Raw genomic sequence first — 17,822 nt, forward strand, 5'->3', positions numbered from 1 at the left:
GGGAGGTTTTAGCGACTCTGGACGACTGTGAACCCATTGTAGTTCCAGAGAAATTGTGTAAGATGGACAAATACTTTGCAGTGCCTTTTTACACTGATGTTTTTCCAGTCCCTAAGAGGTTTTCGGAAATTATTACTAAGGATTGGGATAGACCAGGTGTGCCGTTCTCTTCCCCTCCTGCTTTCAAAAAGATGTTTCCCATAGATGCCGCCATATGGGACTCGTGGCAGACGGTCCTTAAGGTGGAGGGAGCAGTCTCTACCCTAGCTAAGCGTACAACTATCCCCGTCGAGGACAGTTGTGCTTTCCTAGATCCTATGGAGGGTCTCCTTAAGAAAATGTTTATACATCAAGGTTTTATTCTCCAGCCTCTTGCATGCATTGCCCCAGTTACTGCTGCAGCAGCTTTTTGGTTCGAGTCTCTTGAGGAGGCTCTACAGGTGGAGACCCCGTTAGACAATATTTTAGACAGGATTAAAGCTCTTAAATTTGCTAATTCCTTTATTTCTGACGCCGTTTTTCATTTAACCAAACTAACGGCTAAGAATTCAGGTTTTGCCATTCTGGCGCATAGGGCGCTATGGCTTAAGTCCTGGTCAGCAGACGTTACTTCAAAGTCTAAGCTTCTTAACATCCCCTTCAAAGGACAGACCCTATTCGGGCCTGGCCTGAAGGAGATAATCTCTGATATTACCGGAGGAAAAGGTCACGCCCTTCCTCAGGATAGGTCCAATAAATTAAGGGCCAAACTGAATAATTTGCGTTCTTTTCGAAACTTCAAGAGTGGCGCAGCTTCAGCTTCCTCTAATGCAAAACAAGAGGGAAATTTCACCCAGTCCAAACCAGTCTGGAGACCTAACCAGGCTTGGAACAAGGGGAAGCAGGCCAAGAAACCTGCTGCTGCCTCTAAGACAGCATGAAGGAGTAGCCCCCGATCCGGGACTGTATCTAGTTGGGGGCAGACTTTCTCTCTTCGTCCAGGCTTGGGCAAGAGACGTCCAGGATCCCTGGGCTCTAGAGATTGTTTCCCAGGGATATCTTCTGGAATTCAAAGGTTCATCTCCAAAGGGGAGATTTCATCTCTCACAACTATCTGTAAACCAGATAAAGAGAGAGGCATTCTTACGTTGCGTTCAAGACCTACTGGTTATGGGAGTGATCCACCCAGTTCCAAGGAAACAGGGGCTGGGTTTCTATTCAAACCTGTTTATAGTTCCCAAAAAAGAGGGAACTTTCAGACCTATCTTGGATCTCAAGATCCTAAACAAATTTCTCAGGGTCCCATCCTTCAAGGTGGAGACAATCCGAACCATCCTCCCTATGATCCAGGAGGGTCAATATATGGCTAGCATGGACTTAAAGGATGCTTATCTCCACGTTCCGATTCCCAGAGATCATCATCAGTTCCTCAGGTTCGCCTTCCTAGACAGGCATTACCAGTTTGTGGCTCTTCCCTTCGGGTTAGCCACGGCACCAAGAATCTTTACGAAGGTTCTAGGGTCCCTTCTGGCGGTTCTAAGGCCGCGGGGCATAGCGGTAGCCCCTTACCTAGACGACATTCTGATTCAGGCGTCGACTTTTCAAATCGCCAAGTCCCATACGGACATTGTTCTGGCCTTTCTGAGGTCTCACGGGTGGAAAGTGAACATAGAAAAGAGTTCTCCCTCTCCTCTCACAAGAGTTTCCTTCCTAGGAACTCTGATAGATTCCATAGAAATGAAAATTTTTCTGACAGAGGTCAGGATATCAAAGCTTCTAACTTCCTGCCGTGCTCTTCATTCCACTTCTCGACCGTCAGTGGCTCAGTGTATGGAAATGATCGGCCTAATGGTAGCGGCAATGAACATAGTTCCGTTTGCCCGCCTACATCTCAGACCACTGCAACTTTGCATGCTCAACCATTGGAATGGGGACTACACAGATTTGTCTCCTCTGTTAAATCTGGATCAAGAGACCAGGGATTCTCTTCTCTGGTGGTTATCTCGGGTCCATCTGTCCAGGGGAATGAGTTTCCGCAGGCCAGAGTGGACTATATTGACGACAGATGCCAGCCTTCTGGGCTGGGGCGGAGTCTGGAACTCCCTGAAGGCTCAGGGTTCGTGGACTCAGGAGGAAGCCCTCCTTCTGATAAACATTCTGGAACTAAGAGCGATATTCAATGCTCTTCAGGCTTGGCTTCAACTAGCTGCGGCCAGGTTCATCAGATTTCAGTCGGAAAATGTCACGATTGTAGCCTCTATCAACCATCAGGGGGGAACAAGGAGTCCCCTGGCAATGATGGAGGTTTCCAAGATAATTCTATGGGCAGAGGTTCACTCTTGCCATCTCTCAGCTATCCATATCCCAGGAGTAGAGAACTGGGAGGCGGATTTTCTAAGTCGGCAGACTTTTCATCCGTGGGAGTGGGAACTCCATCCGGAGGTATTTTCCCAGCTGATTCAACTATGGGGCAAAGCAGAACTGGATCTGATGGCGTCTCCTCAGAACGCCAAGCTTCCTTGTTACGGGTCCAGGTCAAGGGATCCCCAGGCAGCGCTGATAGATGCTCTAGCAGTGCCCTGGTCCTTCAGCCTGGCTTATGTGTTTCCACCGTTTCCTCTCCTCCCTCGTCTGATTGCCAAGATCAAGCAGGAGAGAGCTTCGGTGATTTTGATAGCACCTGCGTGGCCACGCAGGACTTGGTATGCGGATCTGGTGGACATGTCATCCTCTCCACCATGGACTCTGCCGCTGAGGCAGGACCTTCTACTCCAAGGTCCATTCAAACATCCAAATCTAACTTCTCTGCGTCTGACTGCTTGGAGATTGAACGCTTGATTTTATCAAAACGTGGTTTCTCCGAGTCGGTCATTGATACCTTGATTCAGGCTCGAAAGCCTGTCACCAGGAAAATCTATCATAAGATATGGTGTAAATATCTTCATTGGTGTGAATCCAAGGGTTACTCGTGGAGTAAGGTCAGGATTCCTAGGATACTATCTTTTCTCCAAGAAGGATTGGAAAAGGGATTATCGGCTAGTTCCGTAAAGGGACAGATTTCTGCTCTGTCTTTTCTTTTGCACAAGCGCCTGGCTGATGTTCCAGACGTTCAGGCGTTTTGTCAGGCTTGGGTTAGAATCAAGCCTGTGTTTAAACCTGTTGCTCCACCATGGAGTTTAAATTTAGTTCTTAAAGTTCTTCAAGGGGTTCCGTTTGAACCCTTGCATTCCATAGATATCAAGCTTTTTATCTTGGAAAGTTCTGTTTTTAGTAGCTATCTCTTCGGCTCAAAGAGTTTCAGAGTTATCTGCCTTGCAGTGGGATTCCCCTTATCTGATCTTCCATGCAGATAAGGTAGTTTTGCGTACCAAACCTGGGTTTCTTCCTAAGGTAGTATCTAATAGGAATATCAATCAGGAAATTGTTGTTCCGTCACTGTGTCCTAATCCTTCTACAAAGAAGGAACATCTGTTACACAATTTTGACGTGGTTCATGCTTTAAAGTTTTATTTGCAAGCTACTAAGGATTTTCGTCAAACATCTGCATTGTTTGTTGTCTACTCAGGAAAGAGGATAGGCCAAAAGGCTTCGGCAACTTCTCTTTCTTTTTGGCTGAGAAGCATAATCCGTTTAGCTTATGAGACTGCTGGCCAGCAGCCTCCTGAAAGAATTACAGCTCATTCTACTAGAGCGATAGCTTCCACATGGGCTTTTAAACATGAGGCCTCTGTTGAACAGATTTGTAAGGCGGCGACTTGGTCTTCGCTTCATACTTTTTCTAAATTCTACAAATTTTATACTTTTGCTTCCTCTGAGGCTATTTTTGGGAGAAAGGTCTTACAGACAGTGGTGCCTTCCGTTTAAGTGCCTTCCTTGTCCCTCCCTTCATCCGTGTCCTACAGCTTTGGTATTTGTATCCCACAAGTAATGGATGAACCCGTGGACTGGATACACCTTACAAGAGAAAACAAAATTTATGCTTACCTGATAAATTTCTTTCTCTTGTGGTGTATCCAGTCCACGGCCCGCCCTGTCACTTTAAGACAGGTGTTTTTATTTTTTAAACTACAGTCACCACTGCACCCTATAGTTTCTCCTTTTTCTTACTTGTCTTCGGTCGAATGACTGGAGGTGGGGGTTAGGGGAGGAGCTATATTGACAGCTCTGCTGTGGGTGTCCTCTTGCAACTTCCTGTTGGGAAGGAGAATATCCCACAAGTAATGGATGAACCTGTGGACTGGATACACCACAAGAGAAAGAAATTTATCAGGTAAGCATACATTTTGTTTTTGTAGAATTCCGCCGGCAGCCCATCAGGGCCCGGGGACTTCTCTAGTTTTAAATCTTTAATTGTGGCTATTATTTCCTCCTGGGTGATGGGAGAATTAATTTCCCTAAGTTGGTTGCGCTCTATATTCGGAGTCCAGAATCTTTCCCTATCCGCTTCGTGTACGTGTTTCTATGAGTAAAGTCTTTTGTAAATGCTAGTAAAGGGGTCTTGGATGTCTGTCTCTTTATTTAATATGACTCCTCCCTGCTTTATCGCTAGAATAGAACTCCTTTTCCTAGTCAGTTTGGTAACTCTGGCCAATAGCTTCCAAGTTTTACTCCCAAACCTATAGTAATTGGCTTGCGCCTTAGCATGGGCTTTGTTGGTTTGTTGGAAAATATAATTATCCCTAAGTGCTTTGGCTTCCTTATATTTGTGCCTATTTGTGTTGTTGGGATTCCTAAGATATTTGTTTCTCGCGTTTAAAAGGCGTGATATAAGCTGTTCCGTTTTTAGTTTGCTTTGTTTTTTAAGGGATGTGGCAATAGCCGATATGGCTCCTCGCAAAACAGCCTTGGCCTTTTCCCAGAATAGGAGGGGGTCATCTGTGTGTGCCTTATTAAGGTCTGAATATGTGTGCCATTCACCTAGGATATGCCTATAGAAGTTTGGGTCTTTGTACAGATATGTCGGAAAAACCCATTTGTTAGATTTACGGTTAGGGGAATCTGTGTGGATCTTTACCCCTATAGGTGCATGATCCGAAATTGTTATGGGGTCTATTGCTCCTTCTGCTACTCTGGGGCACATCGTTGAAGAGACCAGAAAGTAATCCAATCTCGATAAGGTGTCCTTTGCTACAGACATGCAGGTGTATTCCCTATTCTCTGGGTACTTGGCTCTCCACACATCCTGCAAGCTCAAAGATCTCGCCAGAGTGCGTATCACCAGTGACTCTTTTTTAAAGTTAAGAACTCTCTGGGTCTTTGGAGTGTTTTTGTCTGGGTTAGAAAATCTATCTGCGGTGACCTGTGGGGCAATGTTAAAGTCCCCTCCAATGAGGAGAGGTGAAGTGGTGAACCTTATTATCTCTGAGTGAAGTGTCCTCCAGAACATTTGTTTTTGAGTTTGCGGCCCATATACGCCAACCAGCGCGAAGGATAGTCCCCCAACTTCTAACTGAATCATGACAAATCTCCCCTCCTGGTCAGTCTGTTTTTTAGTGATGGTGTATTGCAAATTCTTTCTAAACAGGATCGCCACTCCTCTAGCTCTCCGCTGTTCGTATGGCGTATAAATAACCTCCCCCCCCCCCCCAATTCTGTTTCAGTTTCTGATGTTCTAATTGTGATAAATGTGTCTCCTCCAGAATGGCAATGTCAGTCCCTCTGGAGTGTAAGTATCGTAATATAGATCTACGCTTTTGTGGGGAAGTGATACCCCCCACGTTCCAACTCATTATAGATAAATGACTACTCAACATAGTGTAATTTCCTGTGTGCTTGATGTGCTGGTATGTATGGTATTGTAGGGCTTTGTGTTGTGACTGCATTGAAATACCTTGACCATTCCATCAGTTTTATGACCATGCTCTGTCGACTAAGACTAATCTGCCCTCTCACTGGGTCCCTGGGAGAGAGGCGAGCATCCTGTTGGCTAGAGAAAAAAAAATTCAGTGAGCAACACAGAGAACAATATAAAACATACATCACAATTTTTAACAAATCAAACCAGTTCCTCCTCAACACTCGACTAGTACTCCTAGTCTAAGTTCTTTGTTGTAAACTATACACCTCACCCTTAAATTTAGATTTCCTAGCGAAAAAAAAACTAAGCGACTACATTCTAATTCCCCCCTCTTCCCTAATGCTCCTAAACCATGGGACATGTTCAGCTAGGCGATAGCAACTAAGGAACAGTCTCCCTAAGCCTAAGATAAAGGGCCATCCTCTTGATTTTCTTCAATCTGCTGATACAGATAAGGGGGGGGGTGAATTTTCTCTTCCATAATCTACTTCCAAAAGTATATTACAACAGCTTAACCAGATTACTCCTCAATATCTGCTTCATAACAAAGCTATAGCAAAATCTATTAACTTTTTGAGGTAGAGACCCCTTTACATTGAGAGTTAGTATTTAACAGTTAACCTTTTATGGGTCTAGTGTCTTTCATCTCTCCTATGCAGTATGAGAAGTGTCCCGAGTCTTTTACCATTTCCAGAGACTAGTTAACTTTCGCTAAAGTGTCCTTAGCTGTCAGATCTTGCTCCTGTCTAAGGAATTTCTGGAGGTGTCTGGGATCTTCGAAAAACTTGACCCCCTGTTGAGTCTGAAGCCTAAGTCTCGCCGGGAACAGCAACGAAAAGGAGCGTCCCGTTTCTGTCAATGACTTGCAATAGGGCGAGAACTCTTCTTCTCCTGGAGATTTCCGCAGAATAGTCTTGGAAGATTAATATTTTTTTTTCCCTTCAAAGCTCAAGGGGGACTTCTGGCGATAGACTCTTAGAATTAAGATCTTATCTTTAAAATTGAGATGGTGAAAAACAGTTAAGAGTGAGTGCACCTATTGGATTGAGACAGCTCAACCCTGATAAACAGCTGTTCCTTCAAACAACTGTGAGGGATCGATGGGGTAAAAAACAAGTGAGGGGAGCTGTGTGTATTTCAATACATAAATAATATGTGTTACCGTGACCTTTAAATGAGCTTCTCGTATTGGTTTCAAAATTCAATCATAATATATATTGCGCTGTGATAAGGTAAACAAATAGGTGAAAATTTGGTGAAAAATAGTTAAAATATGACTACAAGAGGTTAAAAAACAAAATATTTAATTGTTGCCATACAAAACAATATTGGACTAGATAATATATTCTGATAGGATAATAAGTGGTAAAGAGCTCTATTACCTTGCGTATATTATATATTAAAATTCCTTAATCAAAAGTTAAAATTGACAATAAATTCACAATAAATTCATGCTATAGTGTTCAAAGCATATGATAAAAACAGATTAAGTTAAAATAATTAACGTAGGAGGTGGAAATAAATGTTCATCTGATGAATTGCAAGTATCTTTTGATGTGACTTTAAATGTGACTTTTAGTTGGAAATGAAATTACTCACAGTTTGCATGAAATAATTTTTCCAGGTGTCTGATTGGTAGAAACAGACAAGCCTTTATGTGAATTAAATAATTTTTCGCTGTAGTTAAAACTTGTAGATCGAAATTTTAGATGAATATAACAACTACTGGATGCTAAAGATGCTGAAACTGTTTACCTAAACTGGGTTTGCAGGAGTTTCAGTTGTTGATAAAACTTGGTTCTGTATGTAACGTAGGAGGTGGAAATAAATGTTCATCTGATGAATTGCAAGTATCTTTTGATGTGACTTTAGATGTGACTTTTAGTTGGAAATGAAATTACTCACAGTTTGCATGAAATAATTTTTCCAGGTGTCTGATTGGTTGAAACAGACAAGCCTTTATGTGAATAAAATAATTTTTCCGCTGTAGTTAAAACTTGTAGATCGAAATTGTAGATGAAGATAACAACTAATGGATGGTAAAGATGCTGAAACTGTTTACCTAAACTGGGTTTGCAGGAGTTTCAGTTGTTGATAAAACTTGGTTCTGTATATTTAAACTGTTATCTAAGACTTGGTTTGCAGGAGTTTCAGTTGTTGGTATGACTTAATTAAGGAACTGTTTACCTTGTATTTATTTGCTGGAGTTTCTATTTTTCTGGTTGCGTGAGGTGTTTGAACGCTGCTCTTTGTAGGTGTCTGTTCGTAGCTGAAACTATATACCCTCCCAGGGTTTGCTGGAGTTTCAGTGATTGATGGTTGATCTGTAGTGAAACTGTTTACCTTGGAAAGGTTTGCAGGAGTTTCAGACCACCTGTTGGTTATAAAAATCTTTTCTTAAGAGTTGCTGGAGCTGTATACCTTTTTCATGGTTTGCTGGAGCTTCAGGTCTGGTGAGTATCCACTTTAAGTCTTGTGGTGCTCGGTGTATAGCAATCACCGGTAACGGATTTTTTCGTGTTCAGTCCTGGGTAGTCTCAGATGCAGACTTGAGTTGTTGGAGTGCACACTAGGGGCAAATCTACGCGTTTCGGCTTCAGCCTTTATCAAGATTTTCTTCAATCTGCTGATACAGATAAGGGGGGGGGGTGAATTTTCTCTTCCATAATCTACTTCCAAAAGTATATTACAACAGCTTAACCAGATTACTCCTCAATATCTGCTTCATAACAAAGCTATAGCAAAATCTATTAACTTTTTGAGGTAGAGACCCCTTTACATTGAGAGTTAGTATTTAACAGTTAACCTTTTATGGGTCTAGTGTCTTTCATCTCTCCTATGCAGTATGAGAAGTGTCCTGAGTCTTTTACCATTTCCAGAGACTAGTTAACTTTCGCTAAAGTGTCCTTAGCTGTCAGATCTTGCTCCTGTCTAAGGAATTTCTGGAGGTGTCTGGGATCTTCGAAAAACTTGACCCCCTGTTGAGTCTGAAGCCTAAGTCTCGCCGGGAACAGCAACGAAAAGGAGCGTCCCGTTTCTGTCAATGACTTGCAATAGGGCGAGAACTCTTCTTCTCCTGGAGATTTCCGCAGAATAGTCTTGGAAGATTAATATTTTTTTTTCCCCTCAAAGCTCAAGGGGGAGTTCTGGCGATAGACTCTTAGAATTAAGATCTTATCTTTAAAATTGAGATATCAGATCATTACTTGGCGGGGCCCTCTCGTGTTTTTCTGATCTTGGTTCATGTTGCCTACCCTGTGGGCTCTCTCAACAACACATGGTATGTCTTCAGGCCTCAAATGTAAGAGGGTGGGTAAGATGCGCTCAGCGAATTCAATTAGTTCCTTGTTTGGCACAGTTTCTGGCAGTCCAACAATGCGCAGGTTGTTGCGCCTTGAGCGATTCTCAAGGTTGTCAACTTTGTCAAGCAATATTTTATTTTGAGCCTCAAGCGCAGCAATCTTGGTAGAACTCTCTCTCTGCAGGGCTTCTCCATCTCCCACTCTTTGCTCAATATGCTGGAGTCTAGAGGAAAAGGACTTAAAGTCTGATGACAGTGAGTCCATCCCTGTCTGCAACTGCTCTATCTTGGGCAAAAATAGAGCTGAAATTTGAGAAACAATAGGGTGAGTGTCTGTCAGGCTCTCCTCAGCAGTTTCCACCGCCATGTTTTCTGCTGCGTGTACTTCCACTGCAGCTTTGGATTTTCTTTCCTGGTGTTTTTGCCTATTGGACATGGTGCCAGTGGCCTTAACGAAGCTGGAGTAGTACTTCTGCATGCACCTATCAGACACTTTGCTCCTGTCTCCAGTAGTTTGTGCAGGGGAGAGAACCAAAATTTTTGTAGCCCAGGGGATAATGTCAGTTAGCCAGGCCCTAAGTAACTGATCCTATCAGCAATCGCCAAGTTTTAATGCATTTGCAGAGTGTAGGGTTTTAGTGTACTAAGTGGTTACTGTTTCATATCTGACCGTTGTTCAGGTTCATTTTGCTGTAGAGAGCTTCCTTGCAATGTCTGCATTCTGAGCAAGTTCGCTGTGATAATGTGCCTGTGGCGTGTTGAAACACATATGCTGCACTCTCTCAAGGCAAGGTTCTCTCTTCACAAATAGTCTTTTTTCCCCCTCAACTTATTATTTATCAGTGTAGGCCAACCCTGTCTGTGGGGGAATAGCTAAAGCGTGTTATGGCGTCTAGATAGTCACGTGGGTGTCCGGGGCCTCATATGCTTTCTATTCTTGTTGCCAGCTGTGGGGAAAGTTTTAACTCTGTTAGTATGCTGAACGGAGTGGCCGGGGTTAGGTATAGTTCTCTGTCTCTAGAGTGTGTTGGTTTCTGCCACCCTGTTATTGCCCCCCTTCACCTCAGTGCGGCAATATGGCGGGCCTCCTCTCTCTTACCACCCGGCTCACTTATTCCTGCGTGCTTCTCTTTGCCCCTTGTGTCCTCCGGTTGAGTCCAAAATTGCCTCCAGCTGTGCAGGGCTGCTTCAATCACGGCTGATGGGTTCTTAGTCCGCACTCTTTATGCACGGTTCTCGGCAGCTGCAGCCGTTACTACTTTTTTAAATTTTCCCGGCGGGGGAGCCGTTGGTGTTGGCTCCTGTCTGTTACGTGTCCGGACAGGTCTTGAAGTGTCCCTGTGAAGGATTAACAGCTTTTTGGGCTTGTACAGTCGCAAACAAGGGAAGTTTTGGAGCTATGATCACGGAGCTCCTCTTCCCTGCGACGTTCACTCCGCCCGCCCACCGGATGTTGTAGCATTCCAGTTTTAAGTAACGGTCAGAATTCTACCCAGGGTTTTTCTTTCCTCGTAGACCCTACCTTTCTCTTCCTGAGGTCTGGTTGGAGAATTTTGTATTGTCTGTCTTCGGTTGTTACCAGCCTTTGGGCTGGGTCTGCTACCTTGGAGTGGGGGTCGGGGATCTGTCTGCTCTGATGAGTAAAATCAACAGCGTTAAGAAGTGGTGAGCCCTTCACTCTAATGCTGATAGGCGGCACTACAAAATATAGAAGTTATATGTATATAACAATTCCACGATACTATTATCAAAAATGAACACCAGACCATATAAAACTACAACAACAGTCTCTGTGAGGTAAGTCTATTTGTGCTCAAACAAGAGGACCCTGTTGCTGCTCTCTGGAAAGGCTTGTCTGAATCAGATGGCTTCCTGAAGAAAGGAAGAAATACAGAGGAGCCTCTAAGTGCAGTATCACCAGGTAAGATGCAATCAGTAGTACATGTATTATATATACACTCACATTTTCCGAAGCACACTATTGTGCAATTGGGGCAGGCCGAGACTTCTGAGCCGCTTGGCTGACTCCGATCCCCGGTATCTCCAGCATGTGAAGGGAGTTGGTTCAGTTTCCTCCTTGTCTTGGTATAAAGCTCCGTATCCAACAACCGCTTGTAATGCTTGTCAGCAGAAACCCATTTAGCGGTGGTTTTATTACAACCTTGGGTTCGCTTTAATCATTTTTGAGTTTTCTTCTTTCCCTTGTTGGTGGTCCTTTGGATCTCTTATTGGGTCCTCTGTTCTCTCCCTCGGGGGTAGAGGGAGGATCTTTCCCTTCGGGTTGGGGGTACGTATCGTGGGAGGTGAGTGCCGCGGCTCCTCGGAGGCCTTTGTGCTCAGCGGACCCTAGGGATTATGAGTGGTCTCTAGCACGGCTTTGCAGGTTGTATAACTGATGAGCAGTTACCTGGGCCTTTTCCGGTTTTTCCCCTTGTCTTTTAGTGATACAGTTTTTTTATCGGGTGTTGGGTAATTTCAGGCTGTGGTGCCTTTTGAAGGGGCTGCCTTCTGTACCCGCCCTTTGTTTGCATTCAGTGTCCTCTGTAGCTTGGTTATTGTTTTCCCAAAAGTAATTAATGCAGCTGTAGACTCTTCCCGTTTAAGAAGAAAAACTTAAATTATGCGTACCTGATAATTTTCTTTTCTTCTGACGGGAAGAGTCCACAGCTCCCCGCCCACGTTTTACCTATGGGGCGGCCGTAAATTTTTGTTCTTCTGGCACCTTTTTCACCCTGATATTTATCCTACTGTTCCTTGTTCCCTTGGCAGAATGACTAGGGGGATGAGGGAAGTGGGAGAGGTATTTAAGCCTTTGGCTGGGGAGTCTTTGCCTCCTCCTGGTGGCCAGGTTCTGAATTCCCAAAAGTAATGAATGCAGCCATGGACTCTTCCCGTCAGAAGAAAATAAAATTATCAGTTAAGCATAATTTGTTATTCAAAAACTGGCCATTTTGTGGTGACTTGATTGTAAAGCAATTTTACTGTTGGATAGCAAAAAGACAGCACACTGTGACAGATATATTTTCTCTTCTTGTAGGCAAAGGTACAGTTATTGGTGTGCATTATATCTGGGACCCGAGATGATCTGTATGGGGCTATTAAGAAAATTTGCTGCGTAGAGAAACCAGTCCCAACACAGGTATGTTCTCTTTCCTGTTAAATAAAAAAGTAGTAGTTATTAATATGTTTTTATGTAACGTTTGACAATATGGAGAACTACATAAGAACAGTAAATCATTAATGTATTAATCAACTTCCCAGTACTAGTAATGAACAGTTGATCAGTATATTATTAGTTCTTTATTGATTACAGTATTATCCATATTACATTGCAATGTAACTCAATTTCTCCAAAATGCAAAACTCTCCAAGGTCGTAGTAAGGATCTCTCAAGTTACCCTTAAGATAACATATTTTTCTTGTTCAATGTTTTTCTCCCATTTTCCACAAATAACAGTTGTACCTGTAGCATATATGTATAGTAAATAAAAGAGCACACAAATCAAAACCTACATAGTGTAGTATATTTAATACAAATTGAATAAATATATATAAGTCCACCCCGCAGGGTTTCTACTCACAAGTAGTAATCTCAAAAGTTATGAGGTATATGTAAGCATGTAAATAAAGGGATTTTCGTGTGCAGTCCCTCTGGCACAGTGTAAACATGCACTAGACAATGCAATCAATGGCTTGAACTCCAAGAGTTCACACAGGAGTGGATCAAGATGTGATCAAGCCAAGAGGGAGTCTGTTCGTACTGTAGCACTTTTTTGAGAAGCAGCCACAACCTACAGGAATATTGTTTTCTCATCTACCTCTGAACTGTGGTTTTGTGTAGTTTCTGAGTGCACTATATATATATATATATATATATATATATATATATATATACACACACACACGGGGGGGGGGGGAGAGAGAGTTTTAACTTGAACTAATTTTTGGATATTGCATGTTACTTGCATATGTTTATTTAATTTATGCCACTTTTAGTAGGTAGAAGCTTTCTATAAATCTTGAAACCCATGGTATAACACCAGTCTGATCAGCAACTGCCTACAACATGAGTTATAAAACCTTTATAGTGGTGATTTCCTGCCTCAACTAATTACCAGAAATGTTTTTCATAAGGGAAAGGTGCATATTCTATACACTTACAAAATACCTCTCTTATGGGAGACATAATTATCCTCTCTAAGCTAAGGGGTCATATGACCCTCTATATAACAGGTAATTAATGTTGATGCCTGTTTTGCGATGTCGAGCGGACATGATTCGCTATAGCGAATTATGTCCACTTTGCCATTTAATAAATTTACCCCTATGGCTGAAATGGATGCAGGTTTGCATTTCTAGCATGGTGTTATATATTCCTATAAAGAATACACTGCTCCATGAGAATGTGCAAAATTGCATCATCATTCCATTGGGGAATGGTACAAAAGCCTTTGTATGAGCAAACTATACTTTGGAAAAATAAAATAAATAAATATATATATATATATACAGGTAGCCCTCAGTTTACGCCGGGGTTAGGTTCCAGAAGGAATGGTTGTAAATCGAAACCGTTGTAAATTGAAACCCAGTTTATAATATAAGTCAATGGGAAGTGAGGGAGTTAGGTTCCAGGCCCTTCTCAAAATTGTCATAAGTAACACCTAATACATTATTTTTAAAGCTTTGAAATGAAGACTTTAAATGCTAAACAGCATTATAAACCTAATAAAAATAATCACACAACACAGAATATATAATTAAACTAAGTTAAATGAACAAAAACATTTGCTAAACAGCATTATAAGCCAAATAAAATAACCAGACAACACATACTTCACTTGCATTTTTCTGCAAACACTTCTTTCTATGCATTGCAATCTGGAATGATTTATAGACAGGAAGATCTTGTTCCTTTGAAATCTGCTCGATAGCTCAGATCTGGTTAAACTAATTAATTTCAGCTTGCTTGGCTTTGCTGCAACACAAGCGAACAGCTCCACCTACTAGCTATTTAAATCAATGCACTGCTTCTCAATGATTTTCAATAGCAGTCACATGACTGGAAAAAAAGGTTATTCTGAAACAGTGCAAATTGAACCGTTGTAAACCGAGGGCCATCTGTATATATAATTTAAAAAAAACACATGGTGCCAAATTTGGTAAGTAAATGTATCATACATGTGCAAGCCACAGTGGGCATTATTAACAGAACCATAGGATGATAGAGAACCCCAGCTTCGCGCTGATAAAAATGAGGAATCCTTGGAGTTACTTAAAGAACTGTGGACCCCAGTTTCTGCAGTTGAAATCCATTTTGGAATCTTAGAGGCGAATGGAGGTGGTTTTCAATCCAAGTACAAGCATTTCTCTCTCAATGAGTACAATAATCTGTATAAAATGCTTATCTTGATCTATACTTTTACTAACTTCCTCATATAATGCAATTAGGTTAGTTTGAGGCAGTCTATCCTGCATAAAACCATGTTGACTGGTGATGTTGTTATTTAAAATGTATTCCTGAATATTATCACAGATTATATCCCTTTTTTATGGGCACCATATCTGCGTTATGCCAGACTTTTAGTACAACCCATTAGGGATAGACTAATATCGTTTTTTCAGGGCCCATACCGATTATTGACCACCTTTCAGGCCGATATTCTGTACATTTAAAGTTTTGAAAAATCAACACAATTTCTACACAAATCTGGTATAAACTGAACATGCTTATAAAAAAATTATTTCATGTAATTGGCAAGAGTCCATGAGCTAGTGACGTATGGGATATACAATTCTACCAGGAGGGGCAAAGTTTCCCAAACCTCAAAATGCCTTTAAATACATCCCTCACCACACCCACAATTCAGTTTTACAAACTTTGCCTCCTATGGAGGTGGTGAAGTAAGTTTGTAAGTTAAGATTTCTACGTTGATATGCGCTTCTCAGCATTGTTGAAGCCTGATTCCTCTCAGAGTACAGTGAATGTCAGAGGGACTTGAAGGGAGTATCACTTATTTGAATATGATGATTTCCCTAACGGGGGTCTATTTCATAGTTTCTCTGTTATCGGTCGTAGAGATTCATCTCCTACCTCCCTTTTCAGATCAACGATATACTCTCATATTCCATTACCTCTACTGATAACCATTTCAGTACTGGTTTGGCTATTTGCTATATGTGGATGGGTGTCTTTTGGTAAGTATGTTTCTTTCATGTAATTAGCAAGAGTCCATGAGCTAGTGACGTATGGGATATACATTCCTACCAGGAGGGGCAAAGTTTCCCAAACCTCAAAATGCCTATAAATACACCCCTCACCACACCCACAAATCAGTTTTACAAACTTTGCCTCCTATGGAGGTGGTGAAGTAAGTTTGTGCTAGATTCTACGTTGATATGCGCTCCGCAGCAGGTTGGAGCCCGGTTTTCCTCTCAGCGTGCAGTGAATGTCAGAGGGATGTGAGGAGAGTATTGCCTATTTGAATTCAATGATCTTCTTCTACGGGGTCTATTTCATAGGTTCTCTGTTATCGGTCGTAGAGATTCATCTCTTACCTCCCTTTTCAGATCGACGATATACTCTTATATATACCATTACCTCTACTGATTCTCGTTTCAGTACTGGTTTGGCTTTCTACTACATGTAGATGAGTGTCCTGGGGTAAGTAAGTCTTATTTTCTGTGACACTCTAAGCTATGGTTGGGCACTTTTATATAAAGTTCTAAATATATGTATTCAAACATTTATTTGCCTTGACTCAGGATGTTCAATGTTCCTTATTTCAGACAGTCAGTTTCATATTTGGGATAATGCATATGAATAAATCAATTTTTTTCTTACCTTAAAATTTGACTTTTTTTCCTGTGGGCTGTTAGGCTCGCGGTGGCTGAAAATGCTTCATTTTATTGCGTCATTCTTGGCGCTGACTTTTTTGGCGCAAAAAAAATTTTCTGTTTCCGGCGTCATACGTGTCGCCGGAAGTTGCGTCATTTTTGACGTTTTTTTGCGCCAAAAGTGTCGGCGTTCCGGATGTGGCGTCATTTTTGGTGCCAAAAGCATTTAGGCGCCAAATAATGCGGGCGTCTTTTTTGGCGCTAAAAAATATGGGCGTCACTTTTGTCTCCACATTATTTAAGTCTCATTATTTATTGCTTCTGGTTGCTAGAAGCTTGTTCACTGGCATTTTTTCCCATTCCTGAAACTGTCATTTAAGGAATTTGATCAATTTTGCTTTATATGTTGTTTTTTCTATTACATATTGCAAGATGTCCCAGATTGACACTGAGTCAGAAGATACTTCTGGAAAAATGCTGCCTGGTGCTGGATCTACCAAAGTTAAGTGTATCTGTTGTAAACTTGTGGTATCTGTTCCTCCAGCTGTTGTTTGTAATGAATGTCATGACAAACTTGTTAATGCAGATAATATTTCCTTTAGTAATGTTACATTACCTGTTGCGGTTCCGTCAACATCTAATATTCAGAGTGTTCCTGTTAACATAAGAGATTTTGTTTCTAAATCCATTAAGAAGGCTATGTCTGTTATTCCCCCTTCTAGTAAACGTAAAAGGTCTTTTAAAACTTCTCATTTTTCAGATGAATTTTTAAATGAACATCATCATTCTGATTCTGATAGTGGTTCCTCTGGTTCAGAGGATTCTGTTTCAGAGGTTGATGCTGATAAATCTTCATATTTATTCAAAATGGAATTTATTCGTTCTTTACTTAAAGAGGTCTTAATTGCATTAGAAATAGAGGATTCTGGTCCTCTTGATACTAAATCTAAACGTTTAAATAAGGTTTTTAAATCTCCTGTAGTTATTCCAGAAGTTTTTCCTGTCCCTGATGCTATTTCTGAAGTAATTTCCAGGGAATGGAATAATTTGGGTAATTCATTTACTCCTTCTAAACGTTTTAAGCAATTATATCCTGTGCCATCTGACAGATTAGAATTTTGGGACAAAATCCCTAAGGTCGATGGGGCTGTCTCTACTCTTGCTAAACGTACTACTATTCCTACGGCAGATAGTACTTCTTTTTAAGGATCCTTTAGATAGGAAGATTGAATCCTTTCTAAGAAAAGCTTACTTATGTTCGGGTAATCTTCTTAGACCTGCTATATCTTTAGCGGATGTTGCTGCAGCTTCAACTTTTTGGTTAGAGGCTTTAGCGCAACAAGTAACAGATCATAATTCTCATAGCATTGTTAATCTTCTTCAACATGCTAATAACTTTATTTGTGATGCCATCTTTGATATCATTAGAGTTGATGTCAGGTATATGTCTCTAGCTATTTTAGCTAGAAGAGCTTTATGGCTTAAAACTTGGAATGCTGATATGTCTTCTAAGTCAACTTTGCTTTCCCTTTCTTTCCAGGGTAATAAATTATTTGGTTCTCAGTTGGATTCTATTATCTCAACTGTTACTGGAGGGAAAGGAACTTTTTTACCACAGGATAAAAAATCTAAAGGTAAATTTAGGTCTAATAATCGTTTTCGTTCCTTTCGTCACAATAAGGAACAAAAGCCTGATCCTTCACCCACAGGAGCAGTGTCAGTTTGGAAACAATCTCCAAGATTCTGAAGGAATGCTCGTTTGTTCTGCTGGTGGCTCCAGCATGGCCTCACAGGTGTTGGTATGCGGATCTTGTCCGGATGGCCTCTTGCCAACCGTGGACTCTTCCGTTAAGACCAGACCTTCTGTCGCAAGGTCCTTTTTTCCATCAGGATCTCAAATCCTTAAATTTA

At 41.5% G+C, this 17,822-nt stretch overlaps 1 protein-coding gene across 1 annotated transcript in view; it reads left to right on the top strand.

Moving 5' to 3' along the window:
- Positions 1–17,822, top strand: part of PIWIL2 (piwi like RNA-mediated gene silencing 2) — a 1,312,150-nt gene that overhangs the window by 862,022 nt on the left and 432,306 nt on the right. The window contains exon 12 of the mRNA XM_053719412.1: positions 12,115–12,216. Coding sequence (XP_053575387.1) covers positions 12,115–12,216 — 102 coding nt within the window. The remainder of the gene's footprint in view (positions 1–12,114; positions 12,217–17,822) is intronic.

Source organism: Bombina bombina, chromosome 6, assembly GCF_027579735.1.
Source record: "Bombina bombina isolate aBomBom1 chromosome 6, aBomBom1.pri, whole genome shotgun sequence".
NCBI classification, from domain to species: domain Eukaryota; kingdom Metazoa; phylum Chordata; class Amphibia; order Anura; family Bombinatoridae; genus Bombina; species Bombina bombina.